General features: G+C 46.7%; 1 protein-coding gene across 6 annotated transcripts in view; it reads left to right on the forward strand.

Moving 5' to 3' along the window:
• LOC144483448 (NACHT, LRR and PYD domains-containing protein 3-like) overlaps nucleotides 1–20,199 on the forward strand; it is a 396,724-nt gene that overhangs the window by 310,676 nt on the left and 65,849 nt on the right. For 3 of the 6 annotated variants that reach the window (XM_078202134.1, XM_078202136.1, XM_078202135.1), the window contains exons 3-4: nucleotides 15,492–15,566; nucleotides 20,106–20,189. The exons of 1 other annotated variant lie outside the window; for it this stretch is intronic. In XM_078202134.1, the coding sequence (XP_078058260.1) occupies nucleotides 15,503–15,566; nucleotides 20,106–20,189 (148 nt within the window). In that variant the 5' untranslated portion in view covers nucleotides 15,492–15,502. The remainder of the gene's footprint in view (nucleotides 1–15,491; nucleotides 15,567–20,105; nucleotides 20,190–20,199) is intronic. 2 more of the 6 variants (XM_078202138.1, XM_078202137.1) reach the window with 2 other exon arrangements.

Below are 20,199 nucleotides of genomic sequence, written 5' to 3' on the forward strand. Positions count from 1 at the left end.
ACGCAATATTGGAATTGCAGTTTAATTGTTAAACAGAACTGGTTGACTGTTCTGGGTTAATCTTCCTCTGAACTGAACTGAGGGTGTGTTGTGGTGGTTTTGTTATTTCCGTTTTCAGTTATTTTTGCTGAGCGATTTCCTGTGTTGCCAGGGTAACGATCTGACTGATCTCAGTACCAGAGACAGAGGTGTGGACACCAACCGGTGGAGAGAAAGCAGCTGGGTGGGGGGCCAGGCGAGGGGATCAGTCCGTGTGAGGCAGATTCTGGAGATAGACAGAGGCGATGAGATATGTTAATCAGAAAGGAGAGAGAGTCCAGGGCGAACCGACACTGAGACAGACGGGGGTCAGGGAGAAGAGGAAAAACAGTGAGCTGGAGAGAGACACACTGATACAGACGCAGGGAAGATAGAAATTGAGATGGGAAGTGAGGAAGCAGCGACGATAAAAAACAGGGAGCCAGTGGTGGGGCAATTTGTGTATATCAGAGAGGGCATTAGTGGTGTCGTGAGAGATGACCCTTAGTTCTTGAAGATCAAAGTGTAAAATCAGTTGGGTGGCCCTGAGTAACAGCCAGGGACAGAAACCATTGGTGTGAATTGTTTGTGCTCCCAATTTCCTTCCAACAAGCGCACAGCTGAACTCATCCTATTGGCAAACCAATTAAATCAGATAAACTGAGGGACATAATAAAAGCAGTGGCCCCTTAAAAAGCCGGGAGTCGCCCCAAACAAAATAAAGCAAAGTGTAAAGAAAACAAAAGATGATTAAAGGGATGGATGTCAGCCCCTGCTGGGCTTCAGTGATGCCCGTGGAGTTCGCATGCTCCCTCTCCAGGGTCGCACTGCCACACATGTAGCCGCAGTAGAGAGAGAGTCGGGTGGGACGACCCTCTTGGTTATCCTCTGCCTGGGCCTGCTTATGGCAAATCTAGCCAGGCCCAGGAGCAGGTTCAGAAGGAGGTCCTCTGCCTTCCCCACCCCCACCGCTCCGCACCAGGTGCCCGTAAATCAGGAGCGTGGGACTGAAGTGCAAACAGAACATCAATAAAATATTTTTTGGGTAACGAAAAGGGAGTACAGCCGAAGACAGTGAATGTAAACGTGTCCCACAGATTCCACAAGACTGCAAAGAGGGCAGGATACTTGGGAGCCCGTGAACTGGTACAATTTATGGTTGCGTGGTACTGCTGCGGGCATGAGTCTCCACTCCAGGACCCCAACGTATCGGAAGTGGATCCCTTCATAGCGGGACCTCCATTGGGAATCTCCGCCGCCGGACGGTAACAAGGCGCACCAAGGAATGTCTGGCGAGGGCCAGTAGTGGAAGGTGTGCAGCAGCAGCCCAGACAGGAAACCCTCCGTGTCGTGGCAAAAGGCACAGAGGGCATTTTCACAAGGCAGCTCAAACTATGGGGTGCCAGATCCAGGAAGTGGGGTCTGGGCTTAGGGCCAATGTGAAATTCCGTCTGAGCACGTGCATGCTGAGATGGGATCCCACCGCAAGTGTGACGTCGGGTCTGGGCACGTGAACAGACTGGGAATAGAGGGATACAAACGGATGGTCTTGTAAGGAACACATGATCGGTGCAGGCTTGGAGGGCCGAAGGACCTGTTCCTGTGCTGTACTGTTCTTTGTGCTTTGTTCTTTGACGGTTCTAAGGTCATAGATGGCATTGGCCATGAGCTGAACCTCCACTGCTGCATATTCAGCTAGCTCATGGGGTGTCATCCAGCCCACTCTGCCACCACGCAACACTTCCCAGACCTTGGAACCCGGCAGCAACAGCCTTCCTCTCTGCCAGCCACCTGAAATGGTATTGGTGGAGGAGCAGCTTCCTGAGCAGCGGCTTCCGAATGACAGCTGCTACTCCAGACAGGAGAGAGATGTGGAACAAGGTGACCATGACCCAGACTTTCAGAAGCTCCTTGTAAAAGATGGGCAACACTTGCAGGGAGCCAAGGAGACCGCTCAGGTCTGTGAACGGGAGCTGCATGTCATAGTTCAGGCCATGCACCTGGCGGAAGAAATACATGGCCAGGGTACACCATCGAGGAGGGGGTTCAAAGCAGAGGTTTCCCTGCAGGGTCTGAAGGTGGAAGGTCCCCATCTGGTTGCGAAGGCAAACCAGTGCCTGATCGCTCTCCCTAAGCGGGAGATTCAAACATAGCAGTGACCCAGTGCAGCCTGTTGTCCCAGAAGAACTCTCCGAGCGTTCTCTGGATCTTTGTGACAAAGGTGGGGAGGGGTCAGAATGAGCAGCCGGTACCACAGCATCGAGGCAATCAGCTGGTTTATGACGTGAATTCGCACCCTGAATCGCCCACTTCTGTTTAAAATGTATTTATTAGTCTCAAAAGTAGGCTTACATTAACACTGCAATGAAGTTACTGTGAAAATCCCCCAGTCACCACACTCGTGCTCCTGTTCGGCTACACTGAGGGCAAATTTAACACGGCCAATGCTCACAACCAGAATGTCTTTCGGACGGTTGGAAGAAACTGGAGCACCCAGAGGAAACCCATACATACATGGGAGAAGGTGAGGATTCCTGACTAACAGTCACCCCAGCCAGGAATCGAACCTGGATCCCTGACGCAGTGAAGCAGTCGTGCAAACCACTTGCCACCGTGCCACCCGATTTGCTCTCTCTCTCCTCCCTCCCTGAACCATTTATTATTGTTACATGTATTAGTGTACAGTGAGAAGTATTCTTGCATGCTCTATGGACAAAGCATACCATTCAGAGAGAAGGAAAGTGGAGAGTGCCGTGTTATAGTCATTGTTAGGGTGCCGAGAAAGATCAACTTAATATGACGTAGGTTGATTCAAAAGTCTGATGGAGACTTTAAAGGAATAGGAGTTTTAGAAGCATAGAACGATAGTGAAATGTAGATTTGGAGGGTTTGCTGGGCACAGCTCGCAAGAGGTCACCACACTCTGGCACCATCTTGGATTAATTTGCATTTGCTCTTTTCCCCCTATCTGAAGCATTTGCGCTCTCTCGCTCTCCTCCCTCCCTGAACCATTTGCTGTCTCTCTGTCCTTGAACCATTTGCGCTCTTTCTCATTCTCTCTCTCTCTTTCTGTCTGTCCCTGAACTATTCTCTCCTCCTCTCTCGAAAATATCTATGACTGTCACAGTACATTCTGAACTCTCTCGTTTCCTTCTCTATGAATGGTATGCTTTCTGTATCTTGCGCAAGAAACAATACTTTTCACTGTGTGCTCATACATGTGACAGTAATACATCAACCTTACTGGGTTTCTTTCTATCAATTAGTGATTATAATGAGGCTGAGCTCTCTATTGGCGAGGGACAGCTGATTGATATCTCGCTGCATGGATACGAGGAGGGGGGCAGTGTAATTCCTCCCTTGGGCTTCTCGCATGTGCAGGGACAGTCATGACCGGCAATGCGCCTGTGCAGAATCAAACTGGAAACAGGGCACGGGACCACTCAATGCGCATGCGCTGGCATTCCGTCTGAGCGTGCGCGAGAGGAAATGGTGACCGATTAACAGTGAGAAAGTGTTTGAATAGAAACAGCCTCAGCACTGAGAAAATCTGGGTGATTCCATCCTGAATGCAGACCATCAATACTGTGTGTCTCTGGGTGATTCTAGTCTGAATAAACACAGCATTATAACGCTGAGTATATCTGGGTGACTCTAGTCTGAATAGACACAGCATTATAATACTCAGTATATCTAGGTGATTCTTGTCTAAATACAGGCAGCATCAACACTGAGTATATAAAGTTAAAGTTAATTAATTTGTCACAAGTAAGGTGTTGCATTTTAAATTCTACAAGAACAGTTTCAAGCCAGTATTTTTATTTCCCCGTTGAACTGGTGTTCCATTATAAAGTATCAAAGACTGATTCAGACCAGTATTCTTATTTCATCGTTTGAGTGGTTTTGCATCTTCAAGAATACCTGACAAGTTCAGAGTATTCTTATTCCCCGTCTTCCTGCTCTCCTTCTGGGTTAGGTAGAAAGCAATCAGAATTTAGGGAACTAGGTGGAAAATTAGCAGACAGGACCTCGCGTGTAATAAGACCAGGATTACCTGCGAGGGAGTACAGAAATAGCGAAATAAGACAGATCACCCTGTTACTCTTTATCCATCCAGCATGGCTGGAAAGATGGTGCAGGAGGGAATGCTTCAGATTTCAGGGACAGTGGGACTTGCTCTGTGGGGGATGGCATGTGTAGAAGGGGGACAGATTGCACCTGAATATAGTTGATCCCGAGTTCGTTGAGTGTCTTGCCAGTGTTGTTGTGAGGGCTTTTTCCTAAGTCATCTGGGGTATGAGAAATATGGAGGAATAATAGCGTGCGCAAAGAGACTGTGTCCGTCTCTGTGGCTCGGGAGGGTAAGGGGCAGAGCGGGAGGGCAATAGTTATTGGGGACTCGTTAGTTAGAGGGATAGATAGGAGGTTCTGTGGCAGCAAAAGAGACTCACGGATGGTATGTTGCCTACCAGATGCCAAGGTCCGTGACGTCTCAGACCGTGTTTTCTGGATTCTGAAGGGGGAGGGGAAACAGTCACAAGTCGTGGTACACATTGGTACCAATGACATAGGTAAGAGAAGGGACGGGGATTGAAAGCAGGAATTTCTGGAGCTGGGCTGGAAGCTGAGAGCCAAGACAAAACATGTGGTCATCTCTGGTACGTTGCCGGTGCCACGTGATAGCGAGTTGAGGAACAGGGAGAGAGTGCAGTTAAACATGTGGTTGCAGGGATGGTGTAGGAGGGAGGGTTTCAGATACGTGGATAATTGGAACACATTCTGGGGAAGGTCGGACCTGCACAAACAGGACGGGGTGCACCTGAACCAGAGGGGCACCAATATCCCAGGAGGGAAATTTGTTACGGCTTTTCAGGGGGGTTTAAACCAATTTGTCAGGGGAGTGGGAAAAGGAGTTGTAGTCCAGAAGTCAGTGAGGGTGGTGAGGTATTGGGGAAGGTATCAGGGTCAAGGGTGGGTACCGGTAGACAGGAAGGTGGGTTGAAGTGTGTCTACTTCAATGCAAGGAGCATCCGGAACAAGGTAGATGAACTTGGGGCGTGGATTGGTACTTGGGACTACGATGTTGTGGCCATTACGGAGATGTGGGTAGAACAAGGACAGGAATGGTTGTTGGACGTTCCGGGGTATAGATGTTTCAGTAAGTGTAGGGAAGCTGGTAAAAGAGGTGGAGGAGTGGCATTGTTAATCAAGGATAGTTTAACGGCTGCAGAAAGGCACTTCGAGGGGGATCTGCACACTGAGGTAATATGGGCTGAGGTTAGAAATAGGAAAGGAGCGGTCACATTGTTAGGAGTTTACTATAGGCCCCCAAATAGTAATAGAGATGTGGAGGAAGAAATTGCTAAGCAGATTATGGATATGTGTGGGGGTCACAGGGTAGTTGTCATGGGGGACTTTAACTTTCCAAATATTGATTGGAACCTTTGTAGGTCAAATAGTTCGGATGGGGCAGTTTTTGTGCAGTGTGTGCAGGAGGGTTTCCTGACACAATATGTGGATAGGCCGACAAGAGGTGAGGCCACATTGGATTTGGTACTGGGAAATGAACCGGGCCAAGTGTTAGATTTGGTTGTGAGAGAGCACTTTGGAGATAGTGACCACAATTCGGTGTCTTTTGTTATTGCAATGGAGAGGGATAGGGCCGTACGGCAGGGCAAGGTTTACAATTGGGGGAGAGGTAATTATGATGCGATTAGGCAAGAATTAGGGGGCATAAGTTGGGAACAGAAACTGTCAGAGAAAGGAACGAATGAAAAGTGGAACTTTTTCAAGGAACAAATACTGGGTGTCCTTGATAGGTATGTCCCTGTCAGGCAGGGAGGAAATGGCCGAGTGAGGGAACCATGGTTCACGAAAGAGGTGGAATGTCTTGTGAAAAGGAAGAGGGAAGCTTATGTAGGGATGAGGAAACAAGGTTCAGATGGCTCGATTGAGGGTTACAAGTTAGCAAGGAATGAGCTGAAAAAGGGGCTTAGGAGGGGACACGAGAAGTCCTTGGCGGGTCGTATCAAGGAAAACCCCAAGGCTTTTTACTCTTATGTGAGGAATAAAAGAATGACCAGGGTGAGGTTAGGGCTGGTCAAGGACAGTAGTGGGAACTTGTGTATGGAGTCAGTAGAGATAGGCGAGGTGATGAATGAATACTTTTCTTCAGTGTTCACCAAGGAGAGGGGCCATGTTTTTGAGGAAGAGAAGGTGTTACAGGCTAATAGGCTGGAGGAAATAGATGTTCGGAGGGAGGATGTCCTGGCAGTTTTGAATAAACTGAAGGTCGATAAGTCCCCTTGGCCTGATGAAATGTATCCTAGGATTCTTTGGGAGGCAAGGGATGAGATTGCAGAGCCTTTGGCTTTGATCTTTGGGTCCTCGCTGTCCACGGGGATGGTGCCAGAGGACTGGAGAATGGCGAATGTTGTTCCTCTGTTTAAGAAAGGGAATAGAAATGACCCTGGTAATTATAGACCGGTTAGTCTTACTTCGGTGGTTGGTAAGTTGATGGAAAAGGTCCTTGGAGATGGGATTTACGACCATTTAGAAAGATGCGGATTAATCCGGGATAGTCAGCATGGATTCGTGAAGGGCAAGTCGTGCCTCACAAATTTGATTAGAATTTTTTGAAGAGGTAACTAGGTGTGTTGGTGAAGGTAGGGCAGTTGATGTCATATACATGGATTTTAGTAAGGCGTTTGATAAGGTCCCCCATGGTCGGCTTATGATGAAAGTGAGGAGGTGTGGGATAGAGGGAAAGTTGGCCGATTGGATAGGTAACTGGCTGTCTGATCAAAGACAGAGGGTGGTGGTGGATGGAAAATTTTCGGATTGGAGGCAGGTTGCTAGTGGAGTGCCGCAGGGATCAGTGCTTGGTCCTCTGCTCTTTGTGATTTTTATTAACGACTTAGAGGAGGGGGCTGAAGGGTGGATCAGTAAATTTGCTGATGACACCAAGATTGGTGGAGTCGTGGATGAGGTGGAGGGCTGTTGTAGGCTGCAAAGAGACATAGATAGGATGCAAAGCTGGGCTGAAAAATGGCAAATGGAGTTTAACCCTGATACATGTGAGGTGATTCATTTTGGTAGGACTAATTTAAATGTGGATTACAGGGTCAAAGGTAGGGTTCTGAAGACTGTGGAGGAACAGAGAGATCTTGGGGTCCATATCCACAGGTCTCTAAAGGTTGCCACTCAAGTGGATAGAGCTGTGAAGAAGGCCTATAGTGTGTTAGCTTTTATTAACGGGGTTGGAGTTTAAGAGCTGTGGGGTTATGCTGCAACTGTACAGGACCTTGGTGAGACCACATTTGGAATATTGTTTGCAGTTCTGATCACCTCACTATAAGAAGGATGTGGAAGCGCTGGAAAGTGTGCAGAGGAGATTTACCAGGATGCTGCCTGGTTTGGAGGGTAGGTCTTATGAGGAAAGGTTGAGGGAGCTAGGGCTGTTCTCTCTGGAGCGGAGGAGGCTGAGGGGAGACTTAATCGAGGTTTATAAAATGATGAAGGGGATAGATAGAGTGAACGTTCAAAGACTATTTCCTCGGGTGGATGGAGCTATTACAAGGGGGCATAACTATAGGGATCGTGGTGGGAGATATAGGAAGGATATCAGAGGTAGGTTCTTTACGCAGAGAGTGGTTGGGGTGTGGAATGGACTGCCTGCAGTGACAGTGGAGTCAGACACTTTAGGAACATTTAAGCGGTTATTGGATAGGCACATGGAGCACACCAGGATGATAGGGAGTGGGATAGCTTGATCTTGGTTTCAGATAAAGCTCGGCACAACATCGAGGGCTGAAGGGCCTGTTCTGTGCTGTACTGTTCTATGTTCTATAATACTGGGAGAGACAGATAGCACTCGTCTGGAGAGTAGTAATAGGTGAAGGCGGATTAAGGGTGAAAGTAATGTTGTTGAAATCAGGGTTTCGACACATGTATGTGAATGTGCAGAGCATTAACAAATGAGATTGGTGAGTTACGGACACAGATTCCGGTGTGGAAGTTTGATGCTCTGATGATGACAGAGACTTGGATCCAGGAAAGGCAGAACTGGGTACAAGGTGTTTAGAAAAGCTGGGACTGGAAGGAAAGGAGGAGGAGGTGGCGGTATTGGTTAAGGGAGAGCTTCGCAGTGCTGGAGAAACAGCATGTCCCAGCGGATTCAAGGACAGTATCAATTTGGTTAAAGCAAAGGAAGAAATAAAGGCGCATTTATATTGCTTCTGTGTAGACTACAGACCACCCAGAATATATCTGAATTCATTGCTGGAAAATGCAAAAATTATAGTTACAATTTCATTACCTGAATGTATACTTGGACAGTAGGAGTATAATGGGTGGAGGGGGGTCAGAGGATCCAATATATGAGCAATCTTCGACAATAATGAGCCTGCAGTTCACCAAGAAAGGCTGCACTGTCGGACCTGCTTCTCGAAAATGAGGTGGGCCAAGCAGATCAAGTGTCAAATGTCATTGAGCAGATAGTCATAGAATCCTACAGTGCAGAAGGCCATTCAGTCCATTGAGTCTACACCAACCACAATCCCACCCAGGGCCTATCCCCACAACCCCATGTGTTTACCCTGGCTACACCCTCTGACACTAAGGGGCAATTGCGCATGGTCTATCCACCTAACCCGCACTCTGTTGTACTGTAAGGTTTAGGGCGATAATAGAGAAGGGCAATGCAGAGCATAAACACTTAACTCAGGGGAGAGACAACTTCAGTGGAGCAGGCACAAAGCTGGTTTATTTAGACTGCAATGAAGGAATGGGGGTAAACTAGGTGAGCGATGGGTTACGTTCAGAAAAGAAATGGTCCGGGCACGGACAAGTTATATCCCCTCAAAAGTGAAAGGACAAACGATACCAGAGATCCCTGGATGAAAAACAGATAGAAATTAAGATAAGGAAGAAAAAAAATGTGTGTATAACTAGTGTCATGTATAAAATTCAGTTGAGAACAGAAAGAGATACAAAAGGTTCAGAGTGGAGGGGAAAAATCACATTCGAAAGACGGAGACAACGCTGACAGCCAACATAAAGGTGAATCCCAACGTCTTCTATAGTCACATACATTGTAATATGGTGACAAGTGGGAAGTAAGGCGAATAGGTACCATAAAAGGGAATTTCTGCTTGGAGCCCAGGGCATGCTGAGGTATTAAATGAATACCTTGTGTCTGCCTTTACCAAGGAGATATATGCTACGAATGCCATGGAAACACGAGAAACCTCTGTCACAAGAGGGTTCAGAATTGATAAGGAGGAATAGATTGTCAGTACTGAAAGTTGACAAGGCACCAGTGGCAGATAAGATGTGTCCAAAGATATTGAAGGATGAGAATGGAAATTGCAGAGGGCCTGGCCATAATCTTCTGGTTTCCTTGGACTCCAATGAGGTACCAGAGGACTGGAGAATTGTAAATGTTACAGCCTTGCTCAAAGAAAAGGTTTTAAGGACCATCCATGCAAGCACTGGCTCGTAAGTTTAATATTTGTTTTATTATTGTCACATGTATTGGCATGCAGTGCAAAGTATTGTTTCTTGCGCGCTATACAGACAAAACATACTGTTCATAGAGTACATAGAGGAGAATATAAGAACTAGGATCGGGAGCAGGCCATCAGGCCCATCGAGTCTGCTCCACCATTCAATAAGATCGTGGCTGACCTTTTTGTAGACTCAGCTCTACTTACCCGCCCACTCTCCATAACACCCAATTCCTTTACTGTTGAAAAATCTATCTTTGCCTTAAAAACATTCAACGAGTTAACCTCAACTGCTCCACTGAGCAGGAAATTCCACAAATTCACAGCCCTTTGGGTGATGAAGTTCCTGCTCAACTCAGTCCTAAATCTGCTTCCCGTTATTCTGAGGCCATTCCCCCGAATTCTAGTTCACCCGCCAGTGGAAACAACCTCATGTCTCCTTATCTATTCCCTTCATTAACCCCCCCCCCCCCCCCCCCCCCCCCAGTTCTTCTTCTAAATTCCAATGAGTATAGTCCCAGTCTACTCAGTCTCTCCTCATAAGCTAACCCCCTTAACTCCGGAATCAACCCAGTGAATCTCCTCTGCACCCCCTCCAGTGCCAGTATATCCTTTCTCAAATAAGGAGAACAAAACTGTACACAGTACTCCAGGTATGGCCTCACCAGCACCGTATACAGCTGCAACATAACTTCCTGGTTTTTAAACTCCATCCCTCTATCAATAAAGCACAAAATTCCATTTGCTGCCTTAATTACCTGCTGCACCTGCAAATCAACCTTTTGCGATTCATGCTCAAGGACACCCAGGTCCCTCTGCACATCAGCATGCTGCATTTTTTCACCATTTAAATCATAGTCCATTTTGCTGTTCCCACCAAAATGGATGACCTCACATTTACCATCATTGTAGTCCCATCTGCCAGACCCTTGCCCAATCAAACTATCTATGTCCCTCTTCAGGTTCTAGTGTCATCTGCGAACTTTGACACACTACTCTTGGTCTCCAATTCCAAATCACAGGAAGGAAATAATGGCCATGCCTGGAGAATTCGGGGGAATGGCCTCAGAATAACGGGAAGTTTTGTTCTCACTTGAGAAAGGGTGTACTGGCACTGGAGAGATGAGAGATTAATTAGATTCAGGATGTAATGTTAGAGTCATAGATTTTTAAAAGCATGGAATGTGAGTAAAATATAGAATTAGAGGCTATATTGGGGATGACTTGGAAGAAATCAACACACTCCGATGCCATCTCGGGCACACTTCCAGAAGTAATGATTCACTACAGAATTAGTAGTGACTTGGAATCAAGTGGTTTGAATCGGAAAAGCCAGCTTAAAAAAAGTATCAGGAGGAAACAAACAAAAAAGATCGATAAGAATAATGCGGTGTACATGGACTATAAAAAGGCATTGGATATAAAGCAATGCAGAGGACTTGTGAGAAAAGTTTCAGTTCATGGACTAAAACAGACATTAGCAACGTAGAGAGAAAAAAATGGCTGAAAATTGGAAGCAGAACGTGATGCTCAATGGATATATTTCGGGCAGAGAAAGGGTTGTAGGGATGTTCCCCAGGGATCGGGATTGTGACCCATGCTTTATCTGGAATATATTCTGATCTCGATCTTGATGTGCAGGGACAATTTCAAATTTTGCAAACACATAAAGGTATGAAGTATTATAAACTGTGAGGAGGACAGTGTGGAACTCCAAATGGGTAATGACAAGTTGCTGAAGTGGGCATATAGTTGGCAGCAATAATTTGTGGCATTGAAGTGAGAACTGATGCATTTGGTTGGAAGAAAACGGAGAGACAAAAAATAAGGTGTACAATTCTCAATGAGGGCAGGAACTGGGGAACGTGTGCACATGCACATCGATCAAAGTACAAAGAAAATTACAGCACAGGAACAGGCCCTTTGGCCCTCCAAGCCTCAACCGACCATGCTGCCCGACTGAACTAAAACCCCCTACCCTTCCGGGGACCATATCCCTCTATTCCCATCCTATTCATGGACTTGTCAAGACGCCCCTTAAAAGTCACTACCCTCCCCGCTTCCACTACCTTCCCCAGCAACGAGTTCCAGGCACCCACCACCATCTGTGTAAAAAGTCTGCCCCGCACAAATCCTTTAAACCGCGTACCTTGAAGCTGTGCCCCCTAGTAATTGATTCTACCACCCTGAGAAAAAGCTTCTGACTATCCACTCTGTCCATGCCTCTCATAATCTTGTAGACTTCTTTCAGGTCGCCCCTCAGCCTTCGTCGTTCCAGTGAGAACAAACCAAGTTTCTCCAACCTCTTCTCATGTCTAATGTCCTCCTACCAGGCGACATCCTGGTAAATCTTTTCTGTACCCTCTCCAAAGCCTCCACATCCTTCTGGTAGAGTGGCGACCAGAATTGAACACTATATTCCGAGTGCAGCCTTACTAAGGTTCCATAAAGCTGCAACATGACTTGCCAATTTTTAAACTCAATGCCCCGGCTGATGAAGGCAAGCATGACATCTGTACCTGCATTGCCACTTTCAGTGACCTGTGTACCTGTACACCCAGATCCCTTTGCCTATCAATACTGTTAAGGGTTCTGCCATTTACTGTACATTTCCAATCTGTATTAGACCTTCCAAAATGCATTACTTCACATTTGTCCGGATTAAACTCCATCTGCCATCTCTCCACCCAAGTCTCCAACTGATCTATATCCTGCTGTATCCTCTGATGGTCCTCGTCACTATCCGCAAATCCACCAACTTTTATGTTATCCGCAAACTTATTAATCAAACCAGTTACATTTTCCTCCAAATCATTTATATATATACTGCGACCCCGTTATAACGCGATGGTTGGGGTCCATAAAATGTTATCGCGAAAAAAGCAGGGTCGCGCTAAATCGGGGTCCTATTTCGGGGTCCAATCAGGGTTTAAAAAAATGGGTCCAATGATTCATCGCGTTATTTCCGAATTTGCGCTAAATCGGTTCCACTGTATTACAAACAGGAGAGGTCCCATCACTGATCCCTGAGGAACAGCACTTGTCACAGCCCTCCATTCAGAAATGCGCCCTTCCACTGCTACCCTCTGTCTTCTTTGACCGAGCCAGTTTTGTATCCACCTTGCCAGCTCACCTCTGATCCAATGCGACTTCACCTTTTGCACCAGTCTGCCATGAGGGACCTTGTCAAAGGATAGAAGCATAGAACCATAGAAAATTACAGCTCAGAAACAGGCCTTTTGGCCCTTCTTGTCTGTGCCGAACCATTTTATGCCGAGTCCCACTGACCTGCACTTGGACCATATCCCTCCAACCCTCTCATCCATGAACCCGTCCAAGTTTTTCTTAAATGTTAAAAGTGACCCCGCATTTACCACTTTATCCGGCAGCTCATTCCACACTCCCACCACTCTCTGCGTGAAGAAGCCCCCCCTAATATTCCCTTTAAACTTTTCTCCTTTCACCCTTAACCCATGCCCTCTGGTTTTTTTCTCCCCTAGCCTCAGCGGAAAAAGCCTGCTTGCATTCACTCTATCAATACCCATCAAAATCTTATACACCTCTATCAAATCTCCCCTCAATCTTCTACGCTCCAGGGAATAAAGTCCCAACCTGTTCAATCTCTCTCTGTAACTCAGCTTCTCAAGTCCCGGCAACATCCTTGTGAACCTTCTCTGCACTCTTTCAATCTTATTTACATCCTTCCTGTAACTAGGTGACCAAAACTGTACACAATACTCCAAATTCGGCCTCACCGATGCCTTATATAACCTTACCATAACACTCCAGCTTTTATACTCGATACTCCGATTTATAAAGGCCAATGTACCAAAGGCACTCTTTACGACCCTATCCACCTGTGACGTCACTTTTAGGGAATTCTGTCCCTGTATTCCCAGATCCCTCTGTTCAGCTGCACTCTTCAGAGTCCTACCATTTACCCTGTCCGTTCTACTTTGATTTGTCCTTCCAAAGTGCAATATCTCACACTTGTCTGCGTTAAATTCCATTTGCCATTTTTCAGCCCATTTTTCTAGTTGGTCCAAATCCATCTGCAAGCTTTGAAAACCTTCCTCACTGTCCACTACACCTCCAATCTTTGTATCATCAGCAAACTTGCTGATCCAATTTACCACATCATCCAGATCATTGATATAGATGACAAACAACAATGGACCCAACACCGATCCCTGCGGCACACCACTAGTCACAGGCCTCCACTCAGAGAAGCAATCCTCCACAACCACTCTCTGGCTTCTTCCATTGAGCCAGTGTCTTATCCAATTTACTACCTCCCCATGTAGACCCAGCGACTGAACCTTCCTAACTAACCTCCCATGAGGGACCTTGTCAAAGGATCATTAAGATCATTGAACGTGACGGAATGTGTCCGCTTTGCTATGGGTACGATTGTGAAAAGTCCGACTGTGATTTACTGCAAGGTGAAAGTGAATGGAAAATATGGGTTTGAGGGTATAAAGCTACAGGAGGATGGAGTCAGTGAGATCAGACAGTGTGTAACCCGGGGAGGATGGAGTCAGTGAGATCAGACGGTGTGTAACCCGGGGAGGATGGAGTCAGTGAGATCAGACAGTGTGTAACCCGGGGAGGATGGAGTCAGTGAGATCAGACAGTGTGTAACCCGGGTTACACACTGTCTGATCTCACTGACTCCATCCTCCCCGGGTTACACACTGTCTGATCTCACTGACTCCATCCTCCTGTAGCTTTATACCCTCAAACCCAAATTTTCCATTCACTTTCACCTTGAAGTAAATCACAGTCAGGCTTTGCACAATCGTACCCATAGCAAAGCGGGCACATTCTTTCAATGATCTTAATGATCCTTTGACAGGGTCCCTCATGGCAGACTGGTGCAGGTGTCAGATAGACACCGATCTTTGCACCTGGAAGCGTGCAGTGTCTGTAATAATCAATGAGCTCTTCTCCAGATGACACAATGGATAGATTTGATAGAGAGGGAATTGCACCCGCACTGTGAGTTTACCAAACAGAGGTCCTTTGGAAACTGAGACCGGTTATTAATTGCGCAACAGATTACTTTGCTAATCTGATAATTAGAATCTATCCGACACACAGAGGTCTTTGCACGTGCAAGTGTCTGAATGAAGCAAAAAGCTCTTCTCCAGATGACACAATGGATAGATTTGATAGGGAATTGAGCCTGGACTGTTAGTTTACCAGACAAAGAAGTCCTGAGGAAACTGAAACTACTTATTAATAATTGGAAGTAAAACTATGTTTGGTTCCAGGAGAGATGCTGCATTTTGTGAGGTAAATATTTCTAGTGGCTGGGTAGAAAGAGGGAAGTGAGTGACCATCTGGAGAGACATCAGCGTCACGGGTGAGGGAGTTCCTGAGTACTGGAATTGTCCTATAGATAGCTGGTATTGGGAACTGCCTATATTGAGCTCAAACAACTTAGCTTCTTGTCTGGAACTGAGCATAATTTAAATTATAATTATTAATAACTGGTTATTGAGGACTGACAGGGAATGTCAGCGGTCTCTACCTGTGATGCTGCTGAAAGAAAGCCAAGCCCAAAGGCAAAATAACATTTGCAGATTGCCTGGGCTTGCCTGGACGCGTTTCAAATCAGAATACAAAGGTCGAGTAAGAATGAAATACTGGCGATCTGGAACAAAAACAGAAAATGCTGGAAAAACTCAGTAGCTGTGGCAGCATCGTGGAGAGAGAAACAGAGATAACATTGAGGTTCGAACCAAGAGTCATCGTGGACTCAACATGTTTACTCTGTTTTCTTTCCGTCAGATGCAGCCGGACCTGTTGGGATTTTCCAGCACCTCTTTATATTTCGAAAATTGAACAGAATTAGCAGTGACTCCGCGTCGCAAATAAATTTCCTGAAATGTTACATGTAAAATGTATGGCTGTTATGAGGAGTTTCTCGGTGGAATTTTATGTGGAAAATTGTATTTGTTATAGGGTGTCAGAATATGGGATCGTCTAACACCACCATAGCAGATCCAACATCTTCAACAAGAGTGAAAATGAATGCAGGTAGGTTCAGAAAATAAATAAAATCGTAATTTCATACAGGACAAAGTTCCAGATTTTGAGCAAGAATCAATGGTTCAAATACAAAGTTAAAAGAGAACAGGGTCTGAGCAGGAAGAGGAATTGAGTGACCATCTAGAGGTTCATCCCAGTCACAGATGTAGGGAGCTCATGAGCTCTGGTACTGTCCAATAGATAGCTGAGGGCTATAAGGTGAATCTAGACAGTGACGAAACCAGAAAATCCAACTCGAGATCAACGGACCTTTCCATGATCTGCCCCTCCCCCGCTCTGATTCTCCTGCCATGTGGGACGGTAAAATACACCCCAACAAACTGCAGCACGGTTTAAACAGTGAGTTAAGATTCCAGCTGATACCACTGGACAAGTCAAATCTCAGGATCGAACCTGGCTTAATTGGTCCTTACTTTTATTATTTCTGTAGTGTTCGGATGTTTACTTTGGATGGCAACTACTGAACTGAGCCACTGACTCCATCCTCCCCGGGTTACACACTGTTTGATCTCACTGACTCCCTCCCCGGGTTACACACTGCCTGATCTCACTGACCCCATCCTCCCCGGGTTACACACTGCCTGATCTCACTGACCCCATCCTCCCCGGGTTACACACTGCCTGATCTCACTGACTCCATCCTCCCCGGGTTACACACTGTCTGATCTCACTGACTCCATCCTCCCCGGGTTACACACTGTCTGATCTCACTGACTCCATCCTCCCCGGGTTACACACTGTCTGATCTCACTGACTCCATCCTCCCCGGGTTACACACTGTCTGGTCTCACTGACTCCATCAAAGAAAATTACAGCACAGGAACAGGTCCTTCGGTCCTCTTAGCCTGACCATGCCGCCCGAATTAACTAAAATCCCCAACCCTTCCAGGGACCCTATCCCTCTATTCCCATCCTATTTATGTATTTGTCCAAATGCCCCTTGAAACTCACAATCGTATCTGCTTCGACTACCTCCCCCGGCAGTGAGTTCCAGACACCCACCACCCTCAGTGTAAAAAAACTTGCCTCGTACATCTCCTTTAAGTCTTGCCCTTCGCACCTTATACCTATGCTCCCTAATAATTGACTCTTCCACCCTGGGAAGCAGCTTCTGACTATCCACTCTGTCCATGCCCCTCATAATCTTGTAGACTTCTATCAAGTTGCCCCTCAACCTCCGTCGTTCCAGTGAGGACAAACCAAATTTCTCCAAACTCTCTTCATAGCTAATGCCCTCCATACCAGGCAACATCCTTTCTGTACCCTCTCCAAAGCCTCCAGATCTTTCTGGTAGTGTGACGACCAGTATTGAACACTATTTTTCCCAGCACAGCCTAACTAAGGTTCTATAAAGCTGCAACATGTCTTGCCAATTTTTAAGCTCAATGCCCCAACCGATGAAGGCAAGCGTGCCTTTGCCTTCTTGACTACCTTCTCCACCTGCATTGCCACTTTCAGTGACCTGTGTACCTGTACACCCACTTCCCTCTGCCAATCAATAATGTTAAGGGTTCTGTCATTTACTGTCTATTTCCTATCTGTATTAGATGGCCCTTTCAAAATGCATTACCTCACATATGTCTGGATTAAACTCTATCTGCCATCTCTCCACCCAAGACTCCAACTGATCCATATCCTGCTGTGTCCTTTGACGGTCATCATCGCTATCCGCAAATCCACCAACTTTTCTGTCGACCACGAACTTACAAATCAATCTAGTTACATTTTCCTCCAAATATATTAGGAACAGCAAAGGTTCAAGCACTGATCCATGAGGAACGTTACTTGTCACAGGCCTCCATTCAGAAACACACCCTTCCACTTCTACCCTCTGTCTTCTTTGACTGAGCCAGTTCTGTATCCACCTTGCCAGCTCATCCCTGGTCCCATGCACCAGTCGGCCATGATGAACCTTGTCAAAGGCCTTACTGAAGTCTATGTAAACAACATCCACTGCCCTACCCTCATCAATCATCTTCACCACTTCCTCAAAAAACTCGATGAAGTTAGTGAGACATGACCTCCCCTTCACAAAACCATGTTGCCTCTCGCTAATCTGTCCACTCTCCCCGGGGTACACACTGTCTGACCTCACTGACTCCATCCTCCCCGGGTTACACACTGTCTGATCTCACTGACTCCATCCTCCCCGGGTTACACACTGTCTGATCTCACTGACCCCATCCTCCCCGGGTTACACACTGTCTGATCTCACTGTCTCCATCCTGCCCGGGTTACACACTGTCTGATCTCACTGACCCCATCCTCCCCGGGTTACACACTGTCTGATCTCACTGACTCCATCCTCCCCGGGTTACACACTGTCTGATCTCACTGACCCCATCCTCCCCGGGTTACACACTGTCTGATCTCACTGTCTCCATCCTGCCCGGGTTACACGCTGTCTGATCTCACTGACCCCATCCTCCCCGGGTTACACACTGTCTGATCTCACTGACTCCATCCTCCCCGGGTTACACACTGTCTGATCTCACTGACTCCATCCTCCCCGGGTTACACACTGTCTGATCTCACTGACTCCATCCTCCCCGGGTTACACACTGTCTGATCACACTGACTCCATCCTCCCCGGGTTACACACTGTCTGATCTCACTGACTCCATCCTCCCCGGGTTACACACTGTCTGATCTCACTGACTCCATCCTCCCCGGGTTACACACTGTCTGATCTCACTGCCTCCATCCTCCCCGGGTTACACACTGTCTGATCTCACTGCCTCCATCCTCCCCGGGTTACATACTGTCTGAACTCACTGACTCCATCCTCCCTGGGTTACACACTGTCTGATCTCACTGACTCCATCCTCCCCGGGTTACACACTGTCTGATCTCACTGACTCCATCCTCCCCGGGATACACACTGTCAGATCTCACTGACTCCATCCTCCCCGGGTTACACACTGTCTGATCTCACTGACTCCATCCTCCCCGGGTTACACACTGTCTGATCTCACTGACTCCATCCTCCCCGGGTTACACACTGTCTGAGCTCACTGACTCCATCCTCCCCGGGTTACACACTGTCTGATCTCACTGACTCCATCCTCCCCGGGTTACACACTGTCTGAGCTCACTGACTCCATCCTCCCCGGGTTACACACTGTCTGATCTCACTGACTCCATCCTCCCCGGGTTACACACTGTCTGAGCTCACTGACTCCATCCTCCCCGGGTTACACACTGTCTGACCTCACTGACTCCATCCTCCCCGGGTTACACACTGTCTGATCTCACTGACTCCATCCTCCCCGGGTTACACACTGTCTGATCTCACTGACTCCATCCTCCTGTAGCTTTATACCCTCAAACCCAAATTTTCCATTCACTTTCACCTTGAAGTAAATCACAGTCGGGCTTTGCACAATCGTACCCATAGCAAAGCGGGCACATTCTTTCAATGATCTTAATGATCCTTTGACTGGGTCCCTCATGGCAGACTGGTGCAGGTGTCAGATAGACACCGATCTTTGCACCTGGAAGCGTGCACTGTCTGTAATAATCAATGAGCTCTTCTCCAGATGACATAATGGATAGATTTGATAGAGAGGGAATTGCACCCGCTCTGTGAGTTTACCAAACAGAGGTCCTTTGGAAACTGAGACCGGTTATTAATTGCGCAATTAGAATCTATCCGACACACAGAGGTCTTTGCAAGTGTCTGAATGAAGAAAAAAGCTCTTCTCCAGATGACTCAATGGATAGATTTGAGAGGGAATTGAGCCTGGACTGTTAGGTTACCAGACAAAGAAGTCCTGAGGAAACTGAAACTACTTATTAATAATTGGAAGTAAAACTATGTTTGGTTCCAGGAGAGATGCTGCATTTTGTGAGGTAAATATTTCTAGTGGCTGGGTAGAAAGAGGGAAGTGAGTGACCATCTGGAGTGACATCAGCGTCACAGGTGAGGGAGTTCCTGAGTACTGGAATTGTCCTATAGATAGCTGGTATTGGGAACTGCCTATATTGAGCTCAAACAACTCAGCATCTTGTCTGGAACTGAGCATAATTTAAATTATAATTATTAATAACTGGTTATTGAGGACTGACAGGGAATGTCAGCGGTCTCTACCTGTGATGCTGCTGAAAGAAAGCCAAGCCCAATGGAGAAAGAACATTTGCAGATTGCCTGGGCTTGCCTGGACGCGTTTCAAATCAGAATACACAGGTCGAGTAAAAATGAAATACTGGCGATCTGGAACAAAAACAGAAAATGCTGGAAAAACTCAGTAGCTGTGGCAGCATCGTGGAGAGAGAAACAGAGATAACATTGGGGTTCGAACCAAGAGCCATCGTGGACTCAACATGTTTACTCTGTTTTCTTTCCCTCAGATGCTGCCAGACCTGCTGGGATTTTCCAGCACCTTCTCTTTATATTTCAAGAATTGAACAGAATTAGCAGTGACTCCACGTCACAAAGAAATTTCCTGAAATATTACATGTAAAATGTATGGCTGTTATGGGGAGTTTCTCGGTGGAATTTTACATGGAAACTTGTATTTGTTACAGGGTGTCAGAATACGGGATCGTCTAACACCACCATGGCTGAAGGATCAGATCCAACATCTTCAACAAGAGTGAAAATGGATGCGGGTAGGTTCAG

This window comes from Mustelus asterias, unplaced genomic scaffold, assembly GCF_964213995.1.
Source record: "Mustelus asterias unplaced genomic scaffold, sMusAst1.hap1.1 HAP1_SCAFFOLD_69, whole genome shotgun sequence".
NCBI lineage: Eukaryota > Metazoa > Chordata > Chondrichthyes > Carcharhiniformes > Triakidae > Mustelus > Mustelus asterias.